The sequence below is a fragment of the Festucalex cinctus genome, chromosome 8 (genome assembly GCF_051991245.1).
Source record: "Festucalex cinctus isolate MCC-2025b chromosome 8, RoL_Fcin_1.0, whole genome shotgun sequence".
NCBI classification, from domain to species: Eukaryota; Metazoa; Chordata; class Actinopteri; order Syngnathiformes; family Syngnathidae; genus Festucalex; species Festucalex cinctus.
This window is the reverse complement of record NC_135418.1, coordinates 257,816-281,258: the sequence shown is the minus strand read 5'-3', so window position 1 is coordinate 281,258 and position 23,443 is coordinate 257,816. Positions and strand designations below refer to the sequence as shown.

General features: G+C 46.0%; 1 protein-coding gene across 13 annotated transcripts in view; it reads left to right on the top strand.

The window, feature by feature from the left end:
* phf2 (PHD finger protein 2) overlaps positions 1 to 23,443 on the top strand; it is a 628,982-nt gene that overhangs the window by 489,212 nt on the left and 116,327 nt on the right. For all 13 annotated transcript variants that reach the window (XR_013284755.1, XM_077530649.1, XM_077530645.1 and 10 more), the window contains one exon: positions 1,279 to 1,586. Coding sequence is in view for 12 of the 13 variants with exons in the window: in XM_077530649.1 (XP_077386775.1) it covers positions 1,279 to 1,586 (308 nt within the window). In the remaining variant the exon portion in view is untranslated. The remainder of the gene's footprint in view (positions 1 to 1,278; positions 1,587 to 23,443) is intronic.

Genomic DNA, 23,443 nt, shown 5'->3' with positions numbered 1-23,443 from the left:
AAGTTAAAAATGTAATGGAAAAGATTATCCTTAAATCTGTACCAATAGATCCCAAGTTGTTTTTGTTCGGCCTTTACCCTGAGAGACATACATTTTCTCACAATGAACGGATACTTTTGGACTTATGTTTGCTCAATGCCAAACGATGCATATCCCTTTCTTGGAAGAAAAGTTACAGACCAACGTTGGAACAATGGAAACGCCAAATGTTGGCAACTCTTCCATTAGAAAGAATGACATATGTGTTGAAGGGCAAAAAGGACATATTTGAAGCAATTTCAAGCACTTGAAGCCTTTTATTTCATTCATAAAGGAATGATGATGTTAAATAGATTGTATTTATGGTTATTTAAATTGTATAAGAATACAAGCTCTAGTTAGTGTTATGGGTGCTTATTTTGTTTTCAGTTTTTGTTTCTTTGTTTATTATGTAAGTATTGTATGATATCCTGGCTTGTATTTGCATTGTTTTGGGAAAAAAAAAAGAATAAAAACAGTTGTGGAAAAAAAATAATTTAATCGTTTCACAGCACTAATTACCAAACTTCAAGCTAAAAGCAGCACAAAAAGTATGCCATGTCAGTCTACTTGGCACAAAACAACTCCTCGTCCACTCAGATGGCACCTTAAAGCCACGTCACTTCAGCAGTTTTCCATTCATAACATTATTCATGAGCTAAGCAAGATATTCACATTCATGGCTAATGGTGTATTTGTATTTAAATGTTTTCAGCATTCCCACAATAAGTAAGAATAAAGAATCTCAATAACATGTGTGCATTCCCACAATAATAATAATAATACGAATAAAGGTTAGAAACAACATGCATTCCCACAATTAGAAATTGGAAGGAACAGTGGCTATGATTCAGGAATGGCGGGCCGCTACTCCTGAATGAATGGAATGGAAGCACAGGCTACTATTTCTTTTTCGTCTTCCATTTATTCTTCCACTTCTTCCATTTTTCTTATTCATTCATTTCTTCGACGTTCTTCGACGCAATTGATAAATACCTCAGATGCATTACCAGCCACCAGAAGTTGCACATGAGTATGAGTTGGAGGACCAGCAATCTATTAAATAAGAGTGATTTCTGGCCCCGAAAAATGTGATTGCATTCAAATTAACAGTTTTTGCCCTTACAGTTTAGTATACTCATACATGATGAAAAATTATAATGGTGCTCAATGACAGAAGTTTTTATATTTACATGGCCCTGCCAGAGGTGTGACTGTTCTGTAATGGCTCTGTATTCTGTTTCTTATTGACATTCACAGTCAGCCACCTGCATCTCCCAGCACACAGGAGGCCATTCAGGGCATGCTGTCTATGGCCAACCTGTCATCATCAGACAACTTGGAACAACAGTGGAGCAGCAGTAATAGTCAGACAAAGAATATCTGGCAAATGCAGAGTTCACTGACTAGTAAGAAGGTCAGCAGAGGAGTTGGCATTGGTCGCAGCAGCAACAGCAAGCAGTCTACTAAACACCTCTTGAAGAAACCTCAGAGGAGCAGCAGTATTGAGAGTCTCGACTATGATGACCAGGATCACATGGATGCATGCTTTAAAGACTCAGATTATGGTAAGGCCCAAAATAAACATGGTCCATGGGCTGCTAGGAGTACCTAGTACCAATACACGTAATACACTTCACTGATTCAACATGTAAACATTTCACTTTCATTTCAAACGTCAAAGACCCAGAATGTCAACTAAAAATCTGCAAAAATTACGGGATGATTTGAGCTCTCAACCTGTTGATTCTGTCCATTGTATGGACATAATATTCCAGGCAGGTTATCACCTCTCAAGGTTACCCTCGTGGTTGTTATCAATATTTCACTAGTAATCCCTGTCGCTTAGTTCCTTTCCATAATCCTGACCAAGAGAATCCACAGGTGAGATTCAGCCACAGAAGATTAATGTTGGGGGTGGGGACTGTGTACGTGGACCTTTCTTGTGGACATGCTTATCTTTTGTTTTCATTTCATTTTATGTTCATTGATGAACATAGATAGCTGTGCCCAAAGGTTTTGGTAGTGACATTTTTTTCACTATAATATGAATTTCACTCAAACATGCAAAATATGTAATGCTTAAAATGCCAACCCTTATTTTCAGAGACTTTTTGTTTTAAAATTCAGATATAAGTTGAACTGTCGGGTGGCACGGTGGTTGATTGGTTAGCACGTCCGCCTCCCAGTGCTGAGGACGCAAGATCGAGTCCAGGCTTAGGCCCTCCTGAGTGGAGTTTGCATGTTCTCCACGTGCCTGCGTGGGCCTTCTCTGGGTTCTCCGGTCGCCTCCCGCATTCCAAAGACATGCATGGCAGGTTAATTGGGCGCTCTGAATTGTCCTTAGGTGTGTTCGCTAGTGTGGATGGTTGTTCGTCTCTGTGTGCCCTGCAATTAGCTGGCAACCAGTTCAGAGTGTACCCTGCTTACTCCCCGAAGCTGGCTGGGATAGGCTCCAGCACCCCCCACGACCCTTGTGAGGAGCAAGCGGTTAAGAAAATAAATGGATGGAAGTTGATCTGTCCATATTGCAACAAAATGCAAAGCAAATCACCAACATGAAAACTGTAGCAGCAGTACCAAACAGAATTCGAATCGCTGTTGAAAAATACCTATTCAGTAACGATTGTTAGTTAATCATTTGTAATACATTAGTTAAAGATGAAGTCACAAGAACTCATGTTGAACTAATAAATTGGAAATAATAAAAGATTAGGAATAAATAATTGACAAATTGTTAGCTAATAACTTGTAAATGCATTAACAAAAGATGAAGTCATGATGAGCTATTATATTGTATTGTATTTGTATTTTATTATTTGTGTCAGGCAATTTCAAAACACACAATGGGTAGGTATCAGGCTCCACCAAAGAGCAAGAAACCAACAACAAAGAAAGTGAAAAAAACAAAAACAAAAAAACAAATGAACTCATTTACGTTTGGAGAATTATGAACTAATAACTCATTATTAAGAAATATCCACTTCTAATCATTAATCTAATTCTAATCCAACCACTAATCTAAACACATCATCATGTTCAATAGATTACCAAGTTCTCTGCTACCATTTGTTATCATGAACAAACTATTCACGTCAACAACACATTTACTAATTGTTATTTATTAGGGGTGGGAATCTCTGAAATGAGGCCGATTCGATATGTATCTCGATACACAGGTTGCGATTCGATTGAAAAACTATTATCTTTCAGAACAGAACGGTTTGATACGGTTCGATTAAGTTTGGGAACGATACAATTTTCGATTCGATATGATTGATTTCAATATTCAAAACTTATAGTGACATTTGTTGCTTGTAAACATTAATCTTAAAACACCACAAATTTTTACAGTATCTACAAATGTGTTAAAAAAGAACAACAACAAATATGTCTTCTATAATTTTATATTTTGAATCAATTATTTAAATATACCGCAACAAAGGGCTGGGCGATATGACTGAAAAATGTATCAGTTTAAATATTTATTAGTAGTTAGTGACAGTTATAATTGTTTTTTTTGGGGGGGGGGTTTCTCTTCAAAATAAGGATCAGGAAAACAAAAGGTTGATAATTTAATGTTAAATATAAATATTTAACCTTTAGACAGACACCAACACAATTAAACAGAATATGTGCACATTGTGAATTATTTCAGAAACCTAAATTTAAGACATGAAATAAACCTACCATCCAGCCAAAAGAAATATGAAGCCACCTTATGGAACAATAAATCTATCAAACACATTTTAACCACTTAATATATGCAAAAATATTTCCAAAAGTTCATTTCCCTTTTTAATTAACAATTTTTGTTTATAACAATTTTTGTTTTTCTTTTGCCATCACATTCATTTTTGGTTAATGTATGACATCTTTTTTCGTTTTTTTAATCTGAGACACGATGATGACCACAGAATCACTACTGTTTATATTTTGTTTTTTGGGCTGTCGTTCATTTTGAGTTTGATGACGTAATCGCGGGCACGTCTCAGTTCTCCTATCTGCTGCTGATGCTAGTTGTAGACATTGACAGGGTGCCACAAACTGAGAAATGAGATACTTGCAGTGTGCTTTTAGCATAGCTGGTGTGTTGGCTGTGGGACATACCTGTGTCGTTTGAATCCATGCATTGGATCGTCACGGGAGTTATTCTTTTTGGCTCGCGCGCAGTAACGCCGGCCCGGGACATACAAGTGCACCGAAAGGACTCGAGAGCCATGGGAGATGTATGGCACCGGCTTCTGCTAACTGTCTCCAGTTACATGTTGTCACTCGTTGTGCGCGCGCGCGCCGTGTCGCGAGCACGGCGTTGACGGTAGGCTCCCCCCCCCAAAAAGGTGCGTAACGTCTTTGCATTATGTTTACAACATCCGGGGAATGAAGCGTCTCTGAGCGCTACTTTGCTAGCTCTCTGTAAACACGGAAGGAGCTTGAATAGTGATTCTACTGAAATGTAAACAAAACAAGTAGAGCACGGCGCAGAACTCTTGCTATTGTTTTGAAAACCATGAAGCCTCACTCGCAACCGATTCACAGCCACGCGATATCCGGTCCTCAGCTTTACAAGCAATGTATCTAAGTATTCCCGGCGGATTTTGTATCGATTGACAAGTCTGCTACTGATACGGTCGTTTAGCTCCCCTTGACGAACGATGGTTCGGTCGAATCGTTTTTTTTGTTCCACCCCTATTATTTATCCCCTATTCTAAAGTGACAACACATCGTCATGTTCAATTGATTACCATGTTCTCTGCTACCATTTGTTATCATGAAAAAACTATTCTCATAACGATTAATTTACCATATTTTCATGACTAAACACGGCTCACACTAGAGGTAAGATCTTTAGCCCGAGCCCGACCCGGCCCGAAATTCGGGTCAGGTCGGGCCTAAAATGTCAATCATTCCGTTCGGGTCGGGTCGGGCCGGGCTTCTTTCTCGCTGACTTTTAAAAAAAAAATATATATATGTTTATAAAAATGTATACTAAAACGATGTGTGGATACTAAACTAAGGAATACTTGATGTAAATAAATAATTTGGATAAAACAGAGAAGGCAGCGCTGCAGTATTTCTCCACGTAATTAAGCGAGTGCGCATCAAGATCTCTCTTGCACTCTCTTTGCCTGGCCTCTTATTCTGTGTTCCAGCGTTATTTCATTGTGCAAATATATTTATCATGATCATAAAAATATGTAGATTATTTTAACCTTAAAAAATCATGCGTTTCTTTCTGCCAAAAATACTATGGGATAAATTGAAATTTTGGGTTTGCTTCGGGCTCGGGCCTGCAAATCAAGTTAATTGGTCGGGCTCGGGCTGGGTCGGGCTTTAATGCCCGCGTGCCTGGGTCGGCTCGGGCTGGATTTTTTTAGGTTCGATCTTACCTCTAGCTCACAACACTCCTTATGATGAAAAACAAAAATGGAAACACATTTCCCCTGCCCGGACGCGGGTCACCAGGGCCTCCCTCTAGAGCCAAGCCTGGAGGTGGGGCTCATTGGCGGGCGCCTGGTGGCCGGGCCCAGCCGGACATAGCCCAAAGAGGCAACGTGGGTCCCCTTTCCCACGGGCTCACCACCGGTGGGAGGGGCTAATGGGGTCGGGTGCAGAGTAGGCTGGGAGGCAGCCAGGGGCGGAGACATTGGCGGACTGATCCCTGGCTACAGAAGCTGGCTCTTGGGACATGGAAGGTCACCTCTCTGGCAGGGAAGGAGCCCGAGCTGGTGTGTGAGGCTGAGAGGTTCAGATGAGACTCGCCTCCACACACAGATTGGGCAGTCCTCTCGGGAGGGGTTGGACTCTCTTCCACTCTAGAGTTACTCACGGTGAGAGGCGCAGAGCGGGTGTGGGCATACTTATTGCCCCCCGGCTCAGTGGTGTGTTGGAGCTCACCCCGGTAGATGAGAGGGTAGCCTCCCTCCACCTTCGGGTGGAGGGACGTGTCCTGACTGTTGTTTGTGCATATACACTGTAGCGATAATTGGGTCGTCTTTTGGACGAATTAATAATCTGGACGTTACAGAGGTAAATTATATTTACCTCGATAACCTCTAGGGGCACCACGTCGGTTTTGCTTTGGGTTAACAGGAGCAAACAACGACCAAAATCCTTCTTGCATCAGTCATTTATAATCTAAAGTCGCCACACTCGATATTCAGTGGTTCGTTGTACTAACAAAATAATAATAATCCACTCGGAAACACAGATGACTTAGGCGGAATAGAGTTAATAAAACATACATTTATTCACGATTGCTACACTACAGAATCAAAACACTGCTTATCTAACTATTCTACCGTCAGAAGAAAATAAATAAAATAAAGCTAATGAAAATAAGGAAGGAATGCGAATGAATAAGGGAACAGGGAAAAGAGAAATTTGACCTGCCAGATTGGTGATATGTTTCAAACGTAAGTTGCACGCAGTGGTACCAATTTGGGGAATGTGGACTTACGAGAATAGGTGTTGCGTCGAAGCGAACAGAAACGGGCGGTCTTTTGAAAGGGGGAAAAATAGTCAATGTTCGTTCCAAAAGGCAAGAAAATCAAAAGGGGGTATTCCACAGGTGATCAAGGGAAGCCGCTCAGGGGGCTGACGTAGTTGCGCGGCTCGTCCCTTGATTGGTCGGCGACTCTGCGAGGTTGATTCTCCGGCAAGGTTGGTTCTGCCGGACAGCTATGCGACTTCAGGTGTTGGAGCTCGGTTCGCTACGCGCCTGCGTACGGGGAAGGCCAGCCGTTGGAGGTGAGCTGGCACTGCGGCGGGGCGCCACCCAATAGCAGGTGAGGTGCGCGGCTTAGGTGCACAACCTTGAGTCCGGCGATACGTTGCAAGTGAACGCCGGGGCCGCGGAGTCCGCCGCTGGCAGGCAATCCACCGATGGTGAAAAGGAAAAAAGGAGTAAAAGAGTCTTTGGGGTCAGCGTTGCAGTTTGCACCTGCTTTGGCATGGCGTGGAGCGAGTGTCTGCTCTCGGCAACGGTTGCTGCCAGAAAAGAAAAGGCCACGTGGTTGGCAAGTTTCTTGGAACAAAGAGTTCGAGCAGGCTGGGACACTCGCAGGTCGTGCAAGAGAGTTTTGGAGGCTTGGAAGCAAGAGAGAGAGCGAGGGGTCTTCTCGTCCTTTTAAAGTCTATGGGCGGGGCTTCAATAGGTGGTGGCACACCCTTCTGTTCGCTTGCGCAGACTTTAGAAAAAAATTATTAAAGGGATTAATAATTTGGCATTAAATTTGGTCAGTCTGGCAAATCAGTTTTCCCACACAACCCGTTTAACACACATCGTAATTAATGCATCATAAACTAACTTGTGAGGTAACTTCTACTTGTCTAATCTGACTGAACTGAAAGATATTGATTATCTTTCATTCTTTATGGAGTACAAATGAAATAGGATGTTCATACACACAAAGACATAACATAAATCATTCGTAGTTCAGTTATCTGTCAAGAATTATCATGGTATAAATGTGTAAAATGCGGTTACTTATATGAAATGTCACTAAGGATAGTTCCAAGTTTCACCACTTGACGGTGTTGTTGCTCCATCTAGACGTTCCAGGAGTGCCCGTTTGGAAGAGTGGCGCCAGAGAGTCCCCCCTGGTTGATGAGAAACTTCATAAACATTCCTTTGATCAGTCGTTTGTATATTCCAATCATTGGAGCCATTTGTTCGGGCTCCGAGAAGGCGGGCTTGATTACACTCCTTCGGCAGACGCATAAATTCCTTTGTCACCTGGTCAACGGCTTCAAAAGAGCTTTGTTGGTGGTTGGGTGACCACCTGCAGAGCTACCCAAGCTTAGATCCTGTCTGGGCAGTGGAATATTTATGCGACTGCAGAGAATTTGCTTTAGAAGAAGCAAACTTAAAAAAAAATTAGAGGGTGGATTGGGCCAGAGGCCATAGTTGTTACAGACCCCCCTTCGTCAAGCGGGATGAATCTTCAGGATGTCCAGGTTGACGGGTCCAGATGATGCGTGGCCAGGGTCCAGGCCACGGTCAGACGGCCGGAGTCCCAGTCACGCTCTGCTGCAACACTCAACACATACCACTGGTGCAACTTTTCCCTAACCTCTGCCTGGTTATGTGTATGCAGGGTATGTCTGTGTGTTTTCAAGGTGTCTCTATGTATATTCAGTCAACAGGGTGTGTCTAACTTGGTACTGTGTCAGCTGACTGAGGGACTCGGGTCCCAAAACAGGCGCGGGCCTGGGAAAGAAGCAAAGACGCGAAATTCCAAACAAAAAAAAGGAAGAAAACTTTTCCTAAGGCTATAAGGCTAGTATCATATTATGAGTAACTAGGGGAAAACAAACAGCAAATTAAAGAAAAGAGAGAGAGAACGAAAAAGAGGCTTTCGCCTTCTAAAACTAAAAAACCCGGGGCCATATTACGGGCCCTAACTCTCTTTTGAAGAGGGGGATGCTGTTTCAGGCACCTGCGTGTCGGTGCAAATCTCCACCCCTGGGGGTGTTCGTCACAAAAAAAAAGTCTTAGGTCGGTTAGCGCGACACTATTGTTGCTAGGTACTTAGCTATCGCATCTTCCTATAGCGTAATTAAACACCCAAAAAGTCGTGCTCTATCCAAGAATACCTGAAGGAAAAGGGAAAAAGGGGAGGAGGGGAGAAAAAGAAACGAAAGAGAAAAAAAAAAAATCAGAGTATCCTCGGCAGTCGCGCTAGACTAAGGGAAGGAAGGCAAAGGGGCTTAGTTAGATTAGCTAGACTCACTAACGCTTTAAAAAGAGTACTCTGACCTGCTTTTGAAGGCCTTAAGTACGGGGGAGCTTTTTATAGCTAGCAAAAACTGATTTCACGCAGCATACCATTCATAAGTATTACAACACCTTGAGTGTACATAATCTTTTGAATTCAAGTTGCAAATCGTTTTATAGTTGTCTAGTCTAGTTCTGCATAATGCTATCGGTGTTACAGCTAGGACCGTATCCTTAAGTGTTGCACCAAGCGTCTGCAAATAAGTAGAAAAACACAGTATGCTAACTTCTCGCAATCATTCGTAAGCAATCCTGGTTATTCAATCAAGGCAATTTTCGCTGCACGTCCGGGTTCAACCGTTTCTGGCCGACTCACCACGGCGGTCATGCACAATATCAGGGTCGTCATCATATCACACAATCCTCTAGCAACCAACAAAGACAAGCGAATTAGCGTCGCTCTGTGTGGGGTCACATAGGGGTTCGGTAGGTGTAGCGGGGTGTTGACCCCCCTTTTGCACGTCTAATACTTTTAAACATCGTAGTCAGCTAGGTCGGTCGACGGAGTTTGGCACGTCTGTCGAGGGTGTCGGTTGGGCCGCTGACTCGGAGTCAGCTGGTGACCCCCCTTTGTCAGTTTCGCGCGCATGCTGGTCCTGAGATTCGCTCGATCACGTTCAAAACCGCAGTGACTCTTAATCTGGTTTCGGTGGACCCACCTCAGTTGATAGGCGATGGGTGACAGTTTGTCGACGATTTCATATGGTCCTGCCCACCGGGGAAGAAATTTTCGGGCGATGCCCCTCTGGGCACGCGGAGTAGTAGCATTTGGTTGCGCGAACAAGTAGTACCATACTCGATCACCTATTTCGAACTCGGTTCGTGAGGCTTTCCTATCGTAGTAGGTTTTCTGACCTTCTGCACTTTGCTTAAGCCGTTGTTGAGCAAATGCAAACGTGGCCCGTAGGTGGGCTTGCAAGTCCTCCACGTACTGGGAGGCCGTGTATGCCGTGGCTAGGTTTGTTTCTCCTGGCTGGTACATCAGGTGCAGAGGGAGCGTCATTCGCCGTCCGGTCATCATTTCAAAGGGGGCCACCCTTGTGGATTCGTGAGGGGTGGCTCGAATCGCCATGAGGATCAGTGGGAGTCGGGTGTCCCAGTCCCGATGGTTGGAAACAACAAACTTTTTCACCAAATTTACCACGGTGCGGTTAGTCCGCTCCACCTGTCCTGATGACTGCGGGTGATGGCTAATATGCAACTGGGCCTTGATTCCGAGCATTTGCCAAAGTTGTTGCATTACCTCGGCTGTGAAGTGGGTTCCCCTGTCTGAGTTAACCCGTGAGGGCAACCCAAAACGGGAGAACACGTGGTTCATCAGCAGGCATGCAGTGGTGTGTGCGGTGTCGTTTGGAGCAGGCAGGCATTCTACCCACTTGGTGAACGCGCAAACTACTGTAAGAAAGTATTTGTTCCCTCTCAGAGATCTGACCAGTGGTCCCACCCAATCAATTTGGAGATCAGACCATGGGTAGGTGACTCCTTTCTGTTGGAGTGGTGCTCGGTGACTCGGGTTTGCTGGCTGAAACTGGCAGCAAACCAGGCATCATTTGATGTAGGTTGCTACGTCATTATGCATGCGCGGCCAGTATGCCACCTGTTGTAGTGCGGTGACAGTGGCCTTGAATCCGCGGTGGCCTGCATAAGGCGCGTCGTGGGCGTATGTTAGCAAGACCCCCCTTTGGCTCCGTGGAACCGCCAACCGCAGGGCAGGCGGAGACGCGGAGTCATAAACCAGAAGGCCCTTAACGAGATGCAGCCTTTGCAGCACGGAGAGCAAGTCTTTGAAGTCGCTGTCGTCACTCAACGCGTCAGGCGACATGGGGTTGGCGACAGGATCAGAAAGGAGCTGAATTATTTTGAAAAGCGCGGGGTCGCCGGCCTGTTGGGTGACCAAGTCGGAGGTTCGGACGGGCGGTACGCACGCCACGGGCCCCGTAGGGGTTCGTGTGGGGGCGTCGCGAGACTCAGCGGCGGCCGCAGCGCGGCGGCGCGTGAGAACGTGGACCTCCAGGGTGGGCTGGCTGGGCAGCCAAGCTGTATCAAATGTCCAAGGAGTCCCGTTTAGGGCCCCTTGTTTGGCTAATGTGTCCGTTAGGTCGTTAAAATGTTTGTCAGGTCCTGGGACTTTTGAGTGTCCCCGGACCTTTTTCCAATAGACATGCATATCATTGGAGGCAACCAAATGGTCGCATGTCAAAATGAGGTCGCGGTGTTTAATGGGTTTCTTCGCTTACGTAAGGAGACCATTTCGACGTCACACCGGTAGATGACAGGTGAAGGCGAGGCGGGCATAGTTTGAGTCAGTGCAGATAACCAGCACCGTGACACCGTGTTCAACTGCCAATTTGAGTGTAATCAGGATGTCAGCGATTTCCGCATATTGAGAAGAGTGGGGGCCCAATTGGAATTGCAGTGGTTTGCACGGTGTGTCGTCGACCCAAGCGATGCCCACCCCAGCCTGCAGCTGGGTTTGGTGGTAGTAAGAGCAGCCATCCACGTAAGCTGTAGGCATGTCTTTGCAGACATGTTCCTCAAAATAGCGGTGACGCGTGAATTCCGGCATCGGTGCCACGGCGACGTCTGTCGGCGGGGTCGGGGAAGTTGACACACAGTTCTGGCAAATCGCTAGATCGGTGCCCAGCGGTAACTTTGCGTTTTTCGTGTACCGGACTCGAACATCGTAACTTTGTAACGGCATAAGCCAGCCCGCAATGCGCACGTTCGTTACGACGCCGTCTCGAATACGTTGGTTGTTAAGAAAAGTAACCGGATGATGGTTAGTATCAATCGTTACTTTTTGGCATCCAATGTAGTTTGAGAAATGTTTGATTGCCCATACTGTGGAAAGCAGGGCTTTTTCGCAGTCGGAGTATTTCAACTCGGGGCCGTTCAACGTTTTACTGGCGTACGCCACGACGCGTTTATCCTGGTCGTACATTTGGTATAGACCTGCACTCAAACAATGGTCGGAGAATCATGCTTCCAAGAAAAATTCCTTGCTATCGGGGTACGCGAGACAGGGGGCGGAGCCCAGCTTTTGTTTTAGCATATTCATCGCGTTGTTTTGTTCGTCACCCCAATCGAAGGGCGTGTCTTTCTTCAGCAGGTTAGTAAGAGGGCGTGCTATGTCAGCAAAGTGTTCAATGAACTGGCGTGAATAGTTGCACACGCCAAGGAAGCTGCGCAATTTTGACACATCGGTGGGGGTTTTGATGTCAAGAAGGCCTTGAATACGGCTGGATTGTGGTTCAATCCCGTTCGGCCCAACCAAGATCCCCACAGTTGACCTTCGTGCGACACCACTGACCTTTCAGGAGGGACAGTTTGGCGCCTGCAGAAGACAGCTGTCCAAGAACGTGGTCGATTTCCATCAAGTGGTCATCCAAAGAGGAGCTCCTCATCATAATGTCATCGACATAAATGAGGTTGCCCCTGGCGGCGGCGTCAGGGCACGCCTTGTTGAGGAAGATGTTATATTCGGCTGGCGAGTTGGCGTAGCCGAATGGACACCGGTTGAAAGTGTACTGTTTGTTGCCAAAGGTGAATGCCAACTTGTATTGATCCCTGGGGTCTACTGGGATCGTCCAGAACCCCGAAGCCACATCAATGGTGGTGAAGAATTTGGCATCTCGAACCTTGGGAAGTTCCTGTTCAAGTTGTGTCATGGGCCATTGCGAAAGAGGAACCTGTTGGTTCAGTTTGCGATAGTCAATGGTTGGTCTCCATGTGCCGTTTGGCTTCAAGACTGGCCACAATGGAGCCGAATAGGTGCTGTTACAGGGGCGAATGATGCCCTTTTCCAGCATGGCGTCGATAGTCTTCTGTACTGGTTCGTTCGAAGCTATCGGAATCTTGTACTGGCGCACGAAAGTTGGAGGAGCGCCGGGCTGAGTCGGGATGCGGACCACATGTAGTGCCGTCAACCCGCAATCCAAGGAGTCCTTGGCAAAAGAGGGTGTGTATTTCATTAACACGGTGCGCAAACGTTCGCGGTCCTGCTCGGACCGGAGCGTGTCGGCGCGGTGCAGAACTTCTTGGAGGTGCGCCTCGAACTCTGGGTACGGTTGAAGGTCCCCATTTGGAGTCGTGGTTGGTTGAGGTGTCTCTGGGTTTCCAGAGGGAATGCTAGGGGGCGTTGGAGGCAACGCGCTCAAGGCATAAATCACCAGTTGTTGGTCTGTCCCCAGGTCCACCCGGACGATGTCTTCATCGTTGGTGGGACCGGCAGGGTTGACCATAACAAGCTGAGATGGCCTGGTGAGTCTTCGGCCACCGGTGTCTTCAGTCAAGAACAAGTCAGATGGGATGTGTCCAACCACAGGCACCGTTAGAGTGAAGTCGTGGAAGTCGGAACGGATGAGCAGGCCCAGACGGGTCGCTTTTGGTATGCGAATGTCGTACGAAAGGGGGTTGTGAACCAAGATCAGAATGGGAGGCGTCCACGATGGGCGTGGCCTCCAAGAGTAACGACAGGTTCATGAATTCCGATGAAGGTTGAAAGAAAGCGGAGCGAGCATTCAAGACCTGGTTAGCTCGCGCCACCAAGCGAATCGGAATGTTGATCGTCGTCGCTGGAGCGATCATTTCATCCTCGTTTAAGACTTCGCAAGCATCTGGGATGGTCTGCCCGGACTTCATGTTTGGAAGACTGGGAACACAAGCTAGAGGTTCCGAGTTGGTGAGGGACCAAAGCACGTTGTTGATGGTGTCCACATGGACGGCAAGACGAACAAGCAAATCTGCACCAACAAAAAGGGTGAGAGGCGCGTCCGGGACAACCAAGAAGTAGTGGGTCAGTGAGCGCTGCTTCCACTGAAGGTTTAAGGCGCACACGCCCAGTGCAGTTATTGTGAGAGGGGGTTCCGTGTTCAACGGAAACCGGCAAGACTTGGAGACGAAAAGAATGTTCGGGTCGAGATCTCGCAAGTTGTCAGTGAATGCTGCAGAAATGGCTGATTTGTCAGCCCACAAGGCGAGGACAGCGTCAAAACAGGTGCACCTTGCACGTGGACACCTCCGATGATGCGCGGGGCGTACCCTGCATCAGGCGGTGGTGGGTCAAGGTCATAAAGGAAGGTGTCAAGGCTTCTCAGCCGGTCCTTTGTCGGGGACGCGAGGGGTCCTGCCTTGGACTGAGTGGTGTCCCAGCTCCCTGTGGGGGCGTCTGCTTCCCCGTGGGGTGGCTGCGCCCGAGTCCCAGTGCAGAGCTGAGCCTGGTCAGGGCCCGAAAGAAATGTCGGCAGGGCCTGCCGCACCTGGGCCCAAATCTGGAGTCTCTGGTAGTCTATGATGGGTTGGAAGCGGAACAACAGGTCTTGGCCAATAAGAAGGGGGACTGACTCAATGGGTCCCACATAGACTGGATGGATGAATTCCATGGGGCCAATGGACCAGTGTACCATCGCGACAGACTCCAGCTTTGTGTTAGTAGGTGAGAAGGCGCTAACGGTAAGTGGGTACCGCCGTAGGCGGAGGGGTCGACTGTTAGCTTGTGACGCGGCGCGGAGTTGTTCAAACACCGTGTTGGACATCACCGTGATGTCTGCGGCGGGATCTACAAGGGCTTCGTAGGTTAGAGCTCGCTCCAGGGTGACGCTCAGATAGAATTTACGAGCTATCCCCCTGGTGGTGAGATCACCTAAAAGCTGTTGGAACGGTCTCACGTCATCGGTAGATCGCGATACATGCGGGTCTGCTATATTTGGATCAGCCTGCAGTACCAATATTGTTGAGTCAGAAGGCAGTTTAGTAGGTGTCTGAGTGTCGGCTACTGGAGGCCCCTCTGGTGACCTCCGCTGGTGGGTCACTTCAGTGGGCATCCGGCCGTCGGTTAGTCATAAAGGCGGGTCTTTTGACGAGTCTTTTGACAATTTCAGGAGTGCCTTCAATATGCCGTCGGCAACTGCGTTGTGGTCAGTCTCGGAGTCGACTTGGCGGTTCCGGGACTCGCGGCAGGAATCGGTTGCTGGCGCGCGTTTGACTTTATCACGTTTTGGATGATAGCGCAAATCGGGCTTACCTTTAGCAAATTTGGAGCGCCGGCGGTCGTCAGCTTGCTTTTCTCCGTCCGATTTCTCATCACGCGAGTAGTCGGTTTTGGAGCGTGGTTTCCGGTTTCGCGGGGCGCGGGACTGTTTTAACTTTTTTGATTTAGCCTGGTCTTCCCTCGGAGCATAGGAGCAAGCTCCCTCCAGCTCTGAAGGAGGACCCACGTCCACTTTATAAATTCCTGCGTCGCCTACCTTAGGGGCGGATAATTTTAGCTTTGCATAGCCCCTAGCTGCTAAGTCACGTAGCTGCGAGCTATTCAGTGTCTCAGGACACAAAGCCAGTCCCAAGTAGTGGTTAAGGTTTTGTTGGAGGTTTCGGACAAACAACGTTTTAAAACCAGGATCTTCCTCCATGTTGGGCTCGTTACGAGTCCCAAAATAGGCATCGCGAAGACGACTATAGAAAGCCTGAGGAGACTCCTGCTTTCCCTGTTTGACGAACATGGCGACTTCCATGCCCGACAACCCAGGAGAACCGTCAAACTCGCGTGAGATGGCTTGGTGCAGTGCCAAGGGGTCAGACAACACATCAGCGGGCTGCCGTTCCAGCAGTCTATTGACTGCTCGGCTGGACGTCATTTTAATCAAGTACAACTGATCTTCCACGGTTGCCATTGGGAACCTCTGGAGATGATATAGTTGATGTCTTTCAAGTACTCTGCTGTGTTGTGGGACCCCCCTGGTTTCGGTTCGAATTTGGCTATGTTTCGAGCCAGCTTGTCCAAATCTTTCCAGGCCACGCCCATTTGTCTCTCCAACGGGGGAGTCGACATGGGTCCACGTTGGAAACTGTCATCACCTGATTGCCCGAAAGCGTGTGGGGAGGCGGCCATTGGCGGTGCCAGGCCTAAAACGGCGGTGGTCACTGGCGGCGTCCTCCAGGCGGTTCCGGACTCAGGTGGCAGTTTGAGCTGTGGTGCTGTGGCTCTGGGATCAGGAGGTCTGTGTGGGGGTGGAGCTCCCGGCAGGGAGGCTCCTCGGGAGACCTCATTTAACTGCTGCGCGCGTTGCAACTCATGTTTAATATGAGCTAACTCTATCTCATATTCCTGCTGGCACTGTCGGAGGCGGGTAACCTCGGCTTCAGTCAATGCTAATTTGGTTCGCAGGTCATATGAGCGGTCCACTTCGGCATTACGTTCCTCCCTAAAGGTCTGTACCTGAACTTGGAGGCGCTTCACTTCATCGGTTGACTGAGCTAGCGACGAACTAACCCGAAAGTAATTAGCTTCTGCTAGCCGAAGTTGGTCTTTTGACGGTCGTTCAGTCAAGTCAGTCACCTCTGCTTTTAGTTTGTGAATTTCATTTGCCGCGGATCTCAGCAGTTGTGCTTGCTCTCGATTTGTCTCTTCGGCGGACGCGAGAGCTTGGGTTAACTCACCAATCTTTTGATGGGAGTCGGGAGTGAAAGCAGACTCATCTGCATCACTGCCCAGATTTTCGGCTAGCGCCGCATCTGCGCGAGCTTCTGCCTCATCAAGCTGCGCTTTAACGTCATCCAGCTGGGTTTCCATGACCTTCACTCGGTCGTGGGCGGCTTCAAGCTGTGCCATGGCGTCACGGCTCTGCTGTCGTGCCATGTCAAGTTGGTGTTTCACTTGACAGTCCTCAGCATCGCTAAGCTTCAACTGCGCGGCAAGGTTCAAAGTCAGACATCCGAGCATTCGAATGAGTGATTTGTCTTTTGGGGCTTTTGTCTCAGCGTCGCTCATGAGTTGCGCGAGGTTATCATTTAGCGTATTGACATCCGCATCCCTAATAGACTCAGCGTATCCAGGTAAGAAGTCCTTGGTCAGCTTCTGCACCAGTTGAGCTAAGGTCTCTAAGCTCTCACAGGGGCTGGGAGTCTCTCGGGGTGCTGCCATATTATCAATAGCTTTTAGACGATCAAACTTATACTAGCGTTTAATAGTTAGTTAATTAGCGTACGCAGTTAGCTAACTACCGCTATCAAGTATTATCGTCAACAATACACACTGGATTCAAATTATCAAAAGGGAAATTGCCACAAAAGCAAAAGATTTGTAGTGGGCTATGCAACCCACAGCTTACACTATAGTTGTGAAAAATCAATTCCAGTTTTCAAAACAAACAAAAACACACAGCAACAAAAATAAAATAATAAATAAATAAAAAAAATAAAAAAAAATAAAAATAATAATACTAACTTCAACTTGATTCACTCAGCAAAGAACAGCTTAAATGAGGGACAGAGTAACTCTGAAATGTTACAGCGGTCAATCCCAAAAGCTAAATCAAAAAAAAAAAATTAAAAAAAAATTATTATTTTTTTGGAAGTCGAGTTAAAAGTTGAAATTAAAATTAAATTAAATAAACAACGAAGCAGAAAAGGGGAAAATAAACTTAAAAGGGGTTAATAGTCTTAGTCAAATGACTGATTACAGTGTCAGTACAGTTTTATGCAAATGTCTTGTGGACGGGGTTTGGGACACAAAACTGCAAAACTATACAGAGATATTAGAGCTGCCCCTCAAATAATCGTTAGTTCGAACTCACACCTTCTTATTAACTAGCCACAACCGAAAAACAAAAACAAAAGAACAAGCAAAAACAACAAAATTAAAAATGTGGATAAAAATGAAAGAAAAAAACTAAAAGAGAAGAAAATAATAATAATACTAGGTTTACCAAACCAACTAAACAAACACAACACCAGAAATTAAGTGGAATGTTAAGTCAAGAATACAGTTAGTTAGCCTAGTATAAAACTGGATAAAAGGAGATAGGGGGGGGGGAGAAAAACACAACAGTGTAAATAGTTCCTTTGTATTAATTTGAATCAGCAGTATGTTTTGTTGATGCAACCGTAATTGCTCTCACGCTAGGCAGCGTAAAAGACTAGAATGCGGTCGGCTATTACTATAATCGTTAAACGCAAGCAGTCAATTGAGCCTACAAATGCGTTTAATCGGACGTGGATAATTTTTTATTATCCTTGCGTACTAACGGTGACTACAATCACTTAGTACAACGCTCGACACGAAAAACAATTCAAAAAGCAATGTGTAGTAACATTGAATCAGAATTATCGCGGAGCAAGGACCACCGGCGTTAAAGCAGCAGTGGGGGGGGGGGGGGGGGGTCAGTTGTCTATTGACCGTGGAGCAAGCTCGAGTGATCTGTGTCACTCCAAACACTGACTGACAGCTGACAGCCTGCAGGACTCACTCCCTTTCGGGGCGTCTGCAGGCGTGGCTCAAACTCGCCAACGAGAAGGGAGGGGGAGGTACTCAACCACGCCTCCACGAGCCACACAGCTCTTCACAAGGACTATGGCGCCACCTTGTGGAAATGCGTACACGGTACAGGTAAGCAGCTAACGTCTTAGCGCTCTGTTCATCCGCTCGCCACGAGCTGAAACTTTGAGTCGGCGGCTACAGAAAGCTCAGTCACGACTCAAACTTCTCCCACAAGCTAGGTGTAGGAGGACACGGGGAAAGTGACTCGGACGTCGTTTACGTTGCTCGCGGTTAGCTACTCCGAAGCACGTAACTCGAGTCTGGTCAAAGCGATGCACATCGGCTGTCACCTGACTTCCCACAATTTCCGGAAACACAACACACAAAGACAAACAACTTCAAATTCAGCCAGCTGAAATTTAAAAGTTGCAGAACTCGAGTTCTATCACGTACGTTTTCAAATACAAGCCACTATTTTCTCAAACGGTGACCGGCTCTTTCTTTTCTTCCATCAATCAATCCCGTTACTCTCGTTTACTTATAGCAAGCCACTCCGGTGGTAACACACGCAAGATGGCGGCTATCAAACGCTTGATTCAACGCTGAAGGGTAAAGTCAGTGCAGATCTATGTAAGCAGAAATGTTTAGTCAAATGATTAGGTACACTACGTGAAATGTGTTTTACTTTTCAAATCCAAAGTCTTGTATTTTCGAGTGGGTCTTCTTATGTTATGTAGCCTCACATGGCCGGCACTATTATGTAGCGATAATTGGGTCGTCTTTTGGACGAATTAATAATCTGGACGTTACAGAGGTAAATTATATTTACCTCGATAACCTCTCGGGGCACCACGTTGGTTTTGCTTTGGGTTAACAGGAGCAAACAACGACCAAAATCTTTCTTGCATCAGTCATTTATAATCTAAAGTCGCCACACTCGATATTCAGTGGTTCGTTGTACTAATAAAAGAATAATAATCCACTCGGAAACACAGATGACTTAGGCGGAATAGAGTTAATAAAACATACATTTATTCACGATTGCTACACTACATAATCAAAACGCTGCCTATCTAACTATTCGACCGTCAGAAGAAAATAAATAAAATAAAGCTAATGAAAATAAGGAAGGAATGCGAATGAATAAGGAAACAGGGAAAAGAGAAATTCGACCTGCCAGATTGGTGATATGTTTCAAACGTAAGTTGCACGCAGTGGTACCAATTTGGGGAACGTGGACTTACGAGAATAGGTGTTGCGTCGAAGCGAACAGAAACGGGCGGTCTTTTGAAAGGGGGAAAATAGTCAATGTTCGTTCCAAAAGGCAAGAAAATCAAAAGGGGGTATTCCACAGGTGATCAAGGGAAGCCGCTCAGGGGGCTGACGTAGTTGCGCGGCTCGTCCCTTGATTGGTCGGCGACTCGGCGAGGTTGATTCTCCGGCAAGGTTGGTTCTGCCGGACAGCTATCCGACTTCAGGTGTTGGAGCTCGGTTCGCTACGCGCCTGCGTACGGGGAAGGCCAGCCGTTGGAGGTGAGCTGGCACTGCGGCGGGGCGCCACCGAATAGCAGGTGAGGTGCGCGGCTTAGGTGCACAACCTTGAGTCCGGCGATACGTTGCAAGTGTACGCCGGGGCCGCGGAGTCCGCCGCTGGCGGGCAATCCACCGATGGTGAAGAGAAAAAAAAAAGAAAAAGGGAGTAAAAGAGTCTTTGGGGTCAGCGTTGCAGTTTGCACCTGCTTTGGCGTGGCGTGGAGCGAGTGTCTGCTCTCGGCAACGGTTGCTGCCAGAAAAGAAAAGGCCACGTGGTTGGCAAGTTTCTTGGAACAAAGAGTTCGAGCAGGCTGGGACACTCGCAGGTCGTGCAAGAGAGTTTTGGAAGAGGCTTGGAAGCAAGAGAGAGAGCGAGGGGTCTTCTCGTCCTTTTAAAGTCTATGGGCGGGGCTTCAGTAGGTGGTGGCACACCCTTCTGTTCGCTCGCGCAGACTTTAGAAAAAAATTATTAAAGGGATTAATAATTTGGCATTAAATTTGGTCAGTCTGGCAAATCAGTTTTCCCACACAACCCGTTTAACACACATCGTAATTAATGCATCATAAACTAACTTGTGAGGTAACTTCTACTTGTCTAATCTGACTGAACTGAAAGATATTGATTATCTTTCATTCTTTATGGAGTACGAATGAAATAGGATGTTCATACACACAAATACATAACATAAATCATTCGTAGTTCAGTTATCTGTCAAGAATTGTCATGGTATAAATGAGTAAAATGCGGTTACTTATATGAAATGTCACTAAGGATAGTTCCAAGTTTCACCACTTGACGGTGTTGTTGCTCCATCTAGACGTTCCAGGAGTGCCCGTTTGGAACAGTGGCGCCAGAGAGTCCCCCCTGGTTGATGAGAAACTTCATAAACATTCCTTTGATCAGTCGTTTGTATATTCCAATCATTGGAGCCATTTGTTCGGGCTCCGAGAAGGCGGGCTTGAATACACTCCTTCGGCAGACGCATAAATTCCTTTGTCACCTGGTCAGCGGCTTCAAAAGAGCTTTGTTGGTGGTTGGGTGACCACCTGCAGAGCTACCCAAGCTTAGATCCTGTCTGGGCAGTGGAATATTTACGCGACTGCAGAGAATTTGCTTTAGAAGAAGCAAACTTAAAAAAAAATTAGAGGGTGGATTGGGCCAGAGGCCATAGTTGCTACAACACCAAACAGCAGTTCAGAGTGCCCAGCCTTCTTGGAGTCCTTAGAGGGTGTGCTGGAGAGCACTCCACCCGGGGACTCCCTCATTCTTCTGGGCACTTCAACGCTCACATGGGCAATGACAGTAAGACCTGGAGAGGTGTGAGTGGGAGGAACAGCCCCCCTGATCAGAACCTGAGTGTTCTGTTACTGGACTTCTGTGCTCGCCACGGATTGTCCATAACAAATGCCATGTTCAAACATAGGGGTGTGCATATGTGCACTTGGCACCAGGACACCCTAGGACGCAGTTCGATGATCGACTTTGTAGTCGTGTCATCGGATTTGCGTCCGCATGTTTTGGACACTCGGGTGAAGAGTAGGGCGGAGCTGTCAACTGATCACCACCCGGTGGTGTGTTGGCTCCGATGGCGGGGGAAGATGCCAGACCGACCTGGCAGACCCAAATGTATTGTGAGGGTCTGCTGGGAACGTCTGAAGTCCCCTGTCAGAATTTCAACGCCCACCTCCAGCAGAACTTTTGTCAATGGTCAACAACCATCCTGTAGACCTAGTAACGGACTTGTTTTGTCCTTGTAAAACAAGGCTATTAACTGTACTGATCAAATATTGATTTGCATATAGGCCACATATTCAATATCTAAGCACTATTGTAAGGAAAATGTAAATCCTGAAATTTTATTTCAGCAGTAGTTTTCTTCATTTTTGAAATGATCTAAGCCCTTATTAAATCAAACAGAAACGTGAAACACATCAAATTTGGTAACTGCAATCATGAACCATACCATCCATCCATCCATCCATTTTCTTGACCGCTTAATCCTCACAAGGGTCGCGGGGGGTGCTGGCGCCTATCTCAGCTGGCTCTGGGCAGTAGGCGGGGGACACCCTGGACTGGTTGCCAGCCAATCGCAGGGCACACAGAGACAAACAACCATCCACACGCACAAGCACACCTAGGGACAATTCGGAGCGCCCAATTAACCTGCAATGCATGTCTTTGGAATGTTGGAGGAGACCGGAGTACCCGGAGAAGACCCACGCGGGCACGGGGAGAACATGCAAACTCCACCCAGGAAGGCCGGAACCTGGACTCGAACCGGAGTCCTCAGAACTGGGAGGCGGACGTGCTAACCACTCGCACACCGTGCCGCCCATGAACCATACCGATATTCTGAAAAATAAATGAATACGGTAGTCCTTTTAACAGAAATAGCTTGTGGATATTTTTTTTTCATTCTATCCCAAATGTATTTCAAATAAAATGTACATAAAACACTTAATAGAAAACATAAAATGACTTAATTTACCATCCCAAGAGTGCTGTAAATGAGCGCAATTACCACATACTTGGCCTTATTGCACGTTTGACATAGCTGTACTACACTAGCCACTTCTTAGCTTGTACCTTATTACAGTTGACTTAGCAAGAAGCCTGCCAAATAATAGCTCCCATCTCACAGAATTCCAGCTCCCCTCTCGTTACTATACATCACAGGTCATAAAAATGGGTGTCAACTGTTAAATTCCGCTTACCTCCAGGACATAAATCGGGAAATTTGTCCTGACAGACTCTCCTTCAAAGGGTCAAAGCTCTCTGTTGTCTCTTGGTACAGCACTAATGCTTCCTTATAAGAGGACAAAAGCTCATTCTAAGTCGGTGTTGGAACACACTCGTCTAGGTTACTAACTGCCTTTAATTCTTTGAAGTCAGTCCGGTCTACACTCACTTATCAGTCCTTAAAGAGTAACCTTACGAAGCCAAAGACTAATAATCACTCCAGTGATCACTCCATTCTCACAGCCGCTGTGTTCCTGGAATTATTGCAATTGTTCAGGCCTGGTAATGGGCTTGTTTTGTCTATTGCCGGAATAAACTGTATATTAAATACAATAAATTTGTTTATCTACCCAGACGTTGTCGTACATTCAGTATAGAGGTTAGGTGGGATGCTCTTAAGAGCTTAAAAATGACCAGAGATAGCGATAAAATAAATTTAAAAGATTTAATAAAGAATAATAATTCATATAAATTCCATCAATTACCAACTGTATCAGCCAGGTGCGAAGTACAATAGATAATCAAGAAAATCACAGAATCATAAAATCAAAAATATAAAAAATAGAATAAAAAGAAATATTAAAGAAAAATAAAAGGAAAAATACAAATATTAAAATCAGATAACAAAAATTAAATAAAGATAAAATCAAAATATAGAAGGAAAAAAGGAAAGGATAGTTGGGATATAAAAAAGTAAAAATCATATAATCATTCATTATCGAGAGAGCCGGAAGAATTATCAGGTTCTAAAAAGCCCAAGGTCTAATTAATAATTTGTTTCAGTAAGGCTATTTGGAATCCAGTCCGCTGTCTGTCGGTTCCCTATTTTAGCACACAATGTTCGTAATTTTTAAATAATAATAGTTACTGTAAGGGAAATCGGTCCAATTAATTATTAAATCAATAATTGTTAATTATTAAATTGATAATCAATTGGCTCATTAATTGAAGGAGACTCAAACTTAATATTTAAATTAAGTTGAGCTTGCCTGCGGAGCACCACATCTCTTTTTGATAATTTTATCAGGATAACAGATGAGAACCTCGTTGAATCAGTCATTAAAATGAAGGTTGTGCCCTTACTACAATTTTGTGAGTTCTTTGTTCAGCTTAGAGGTCA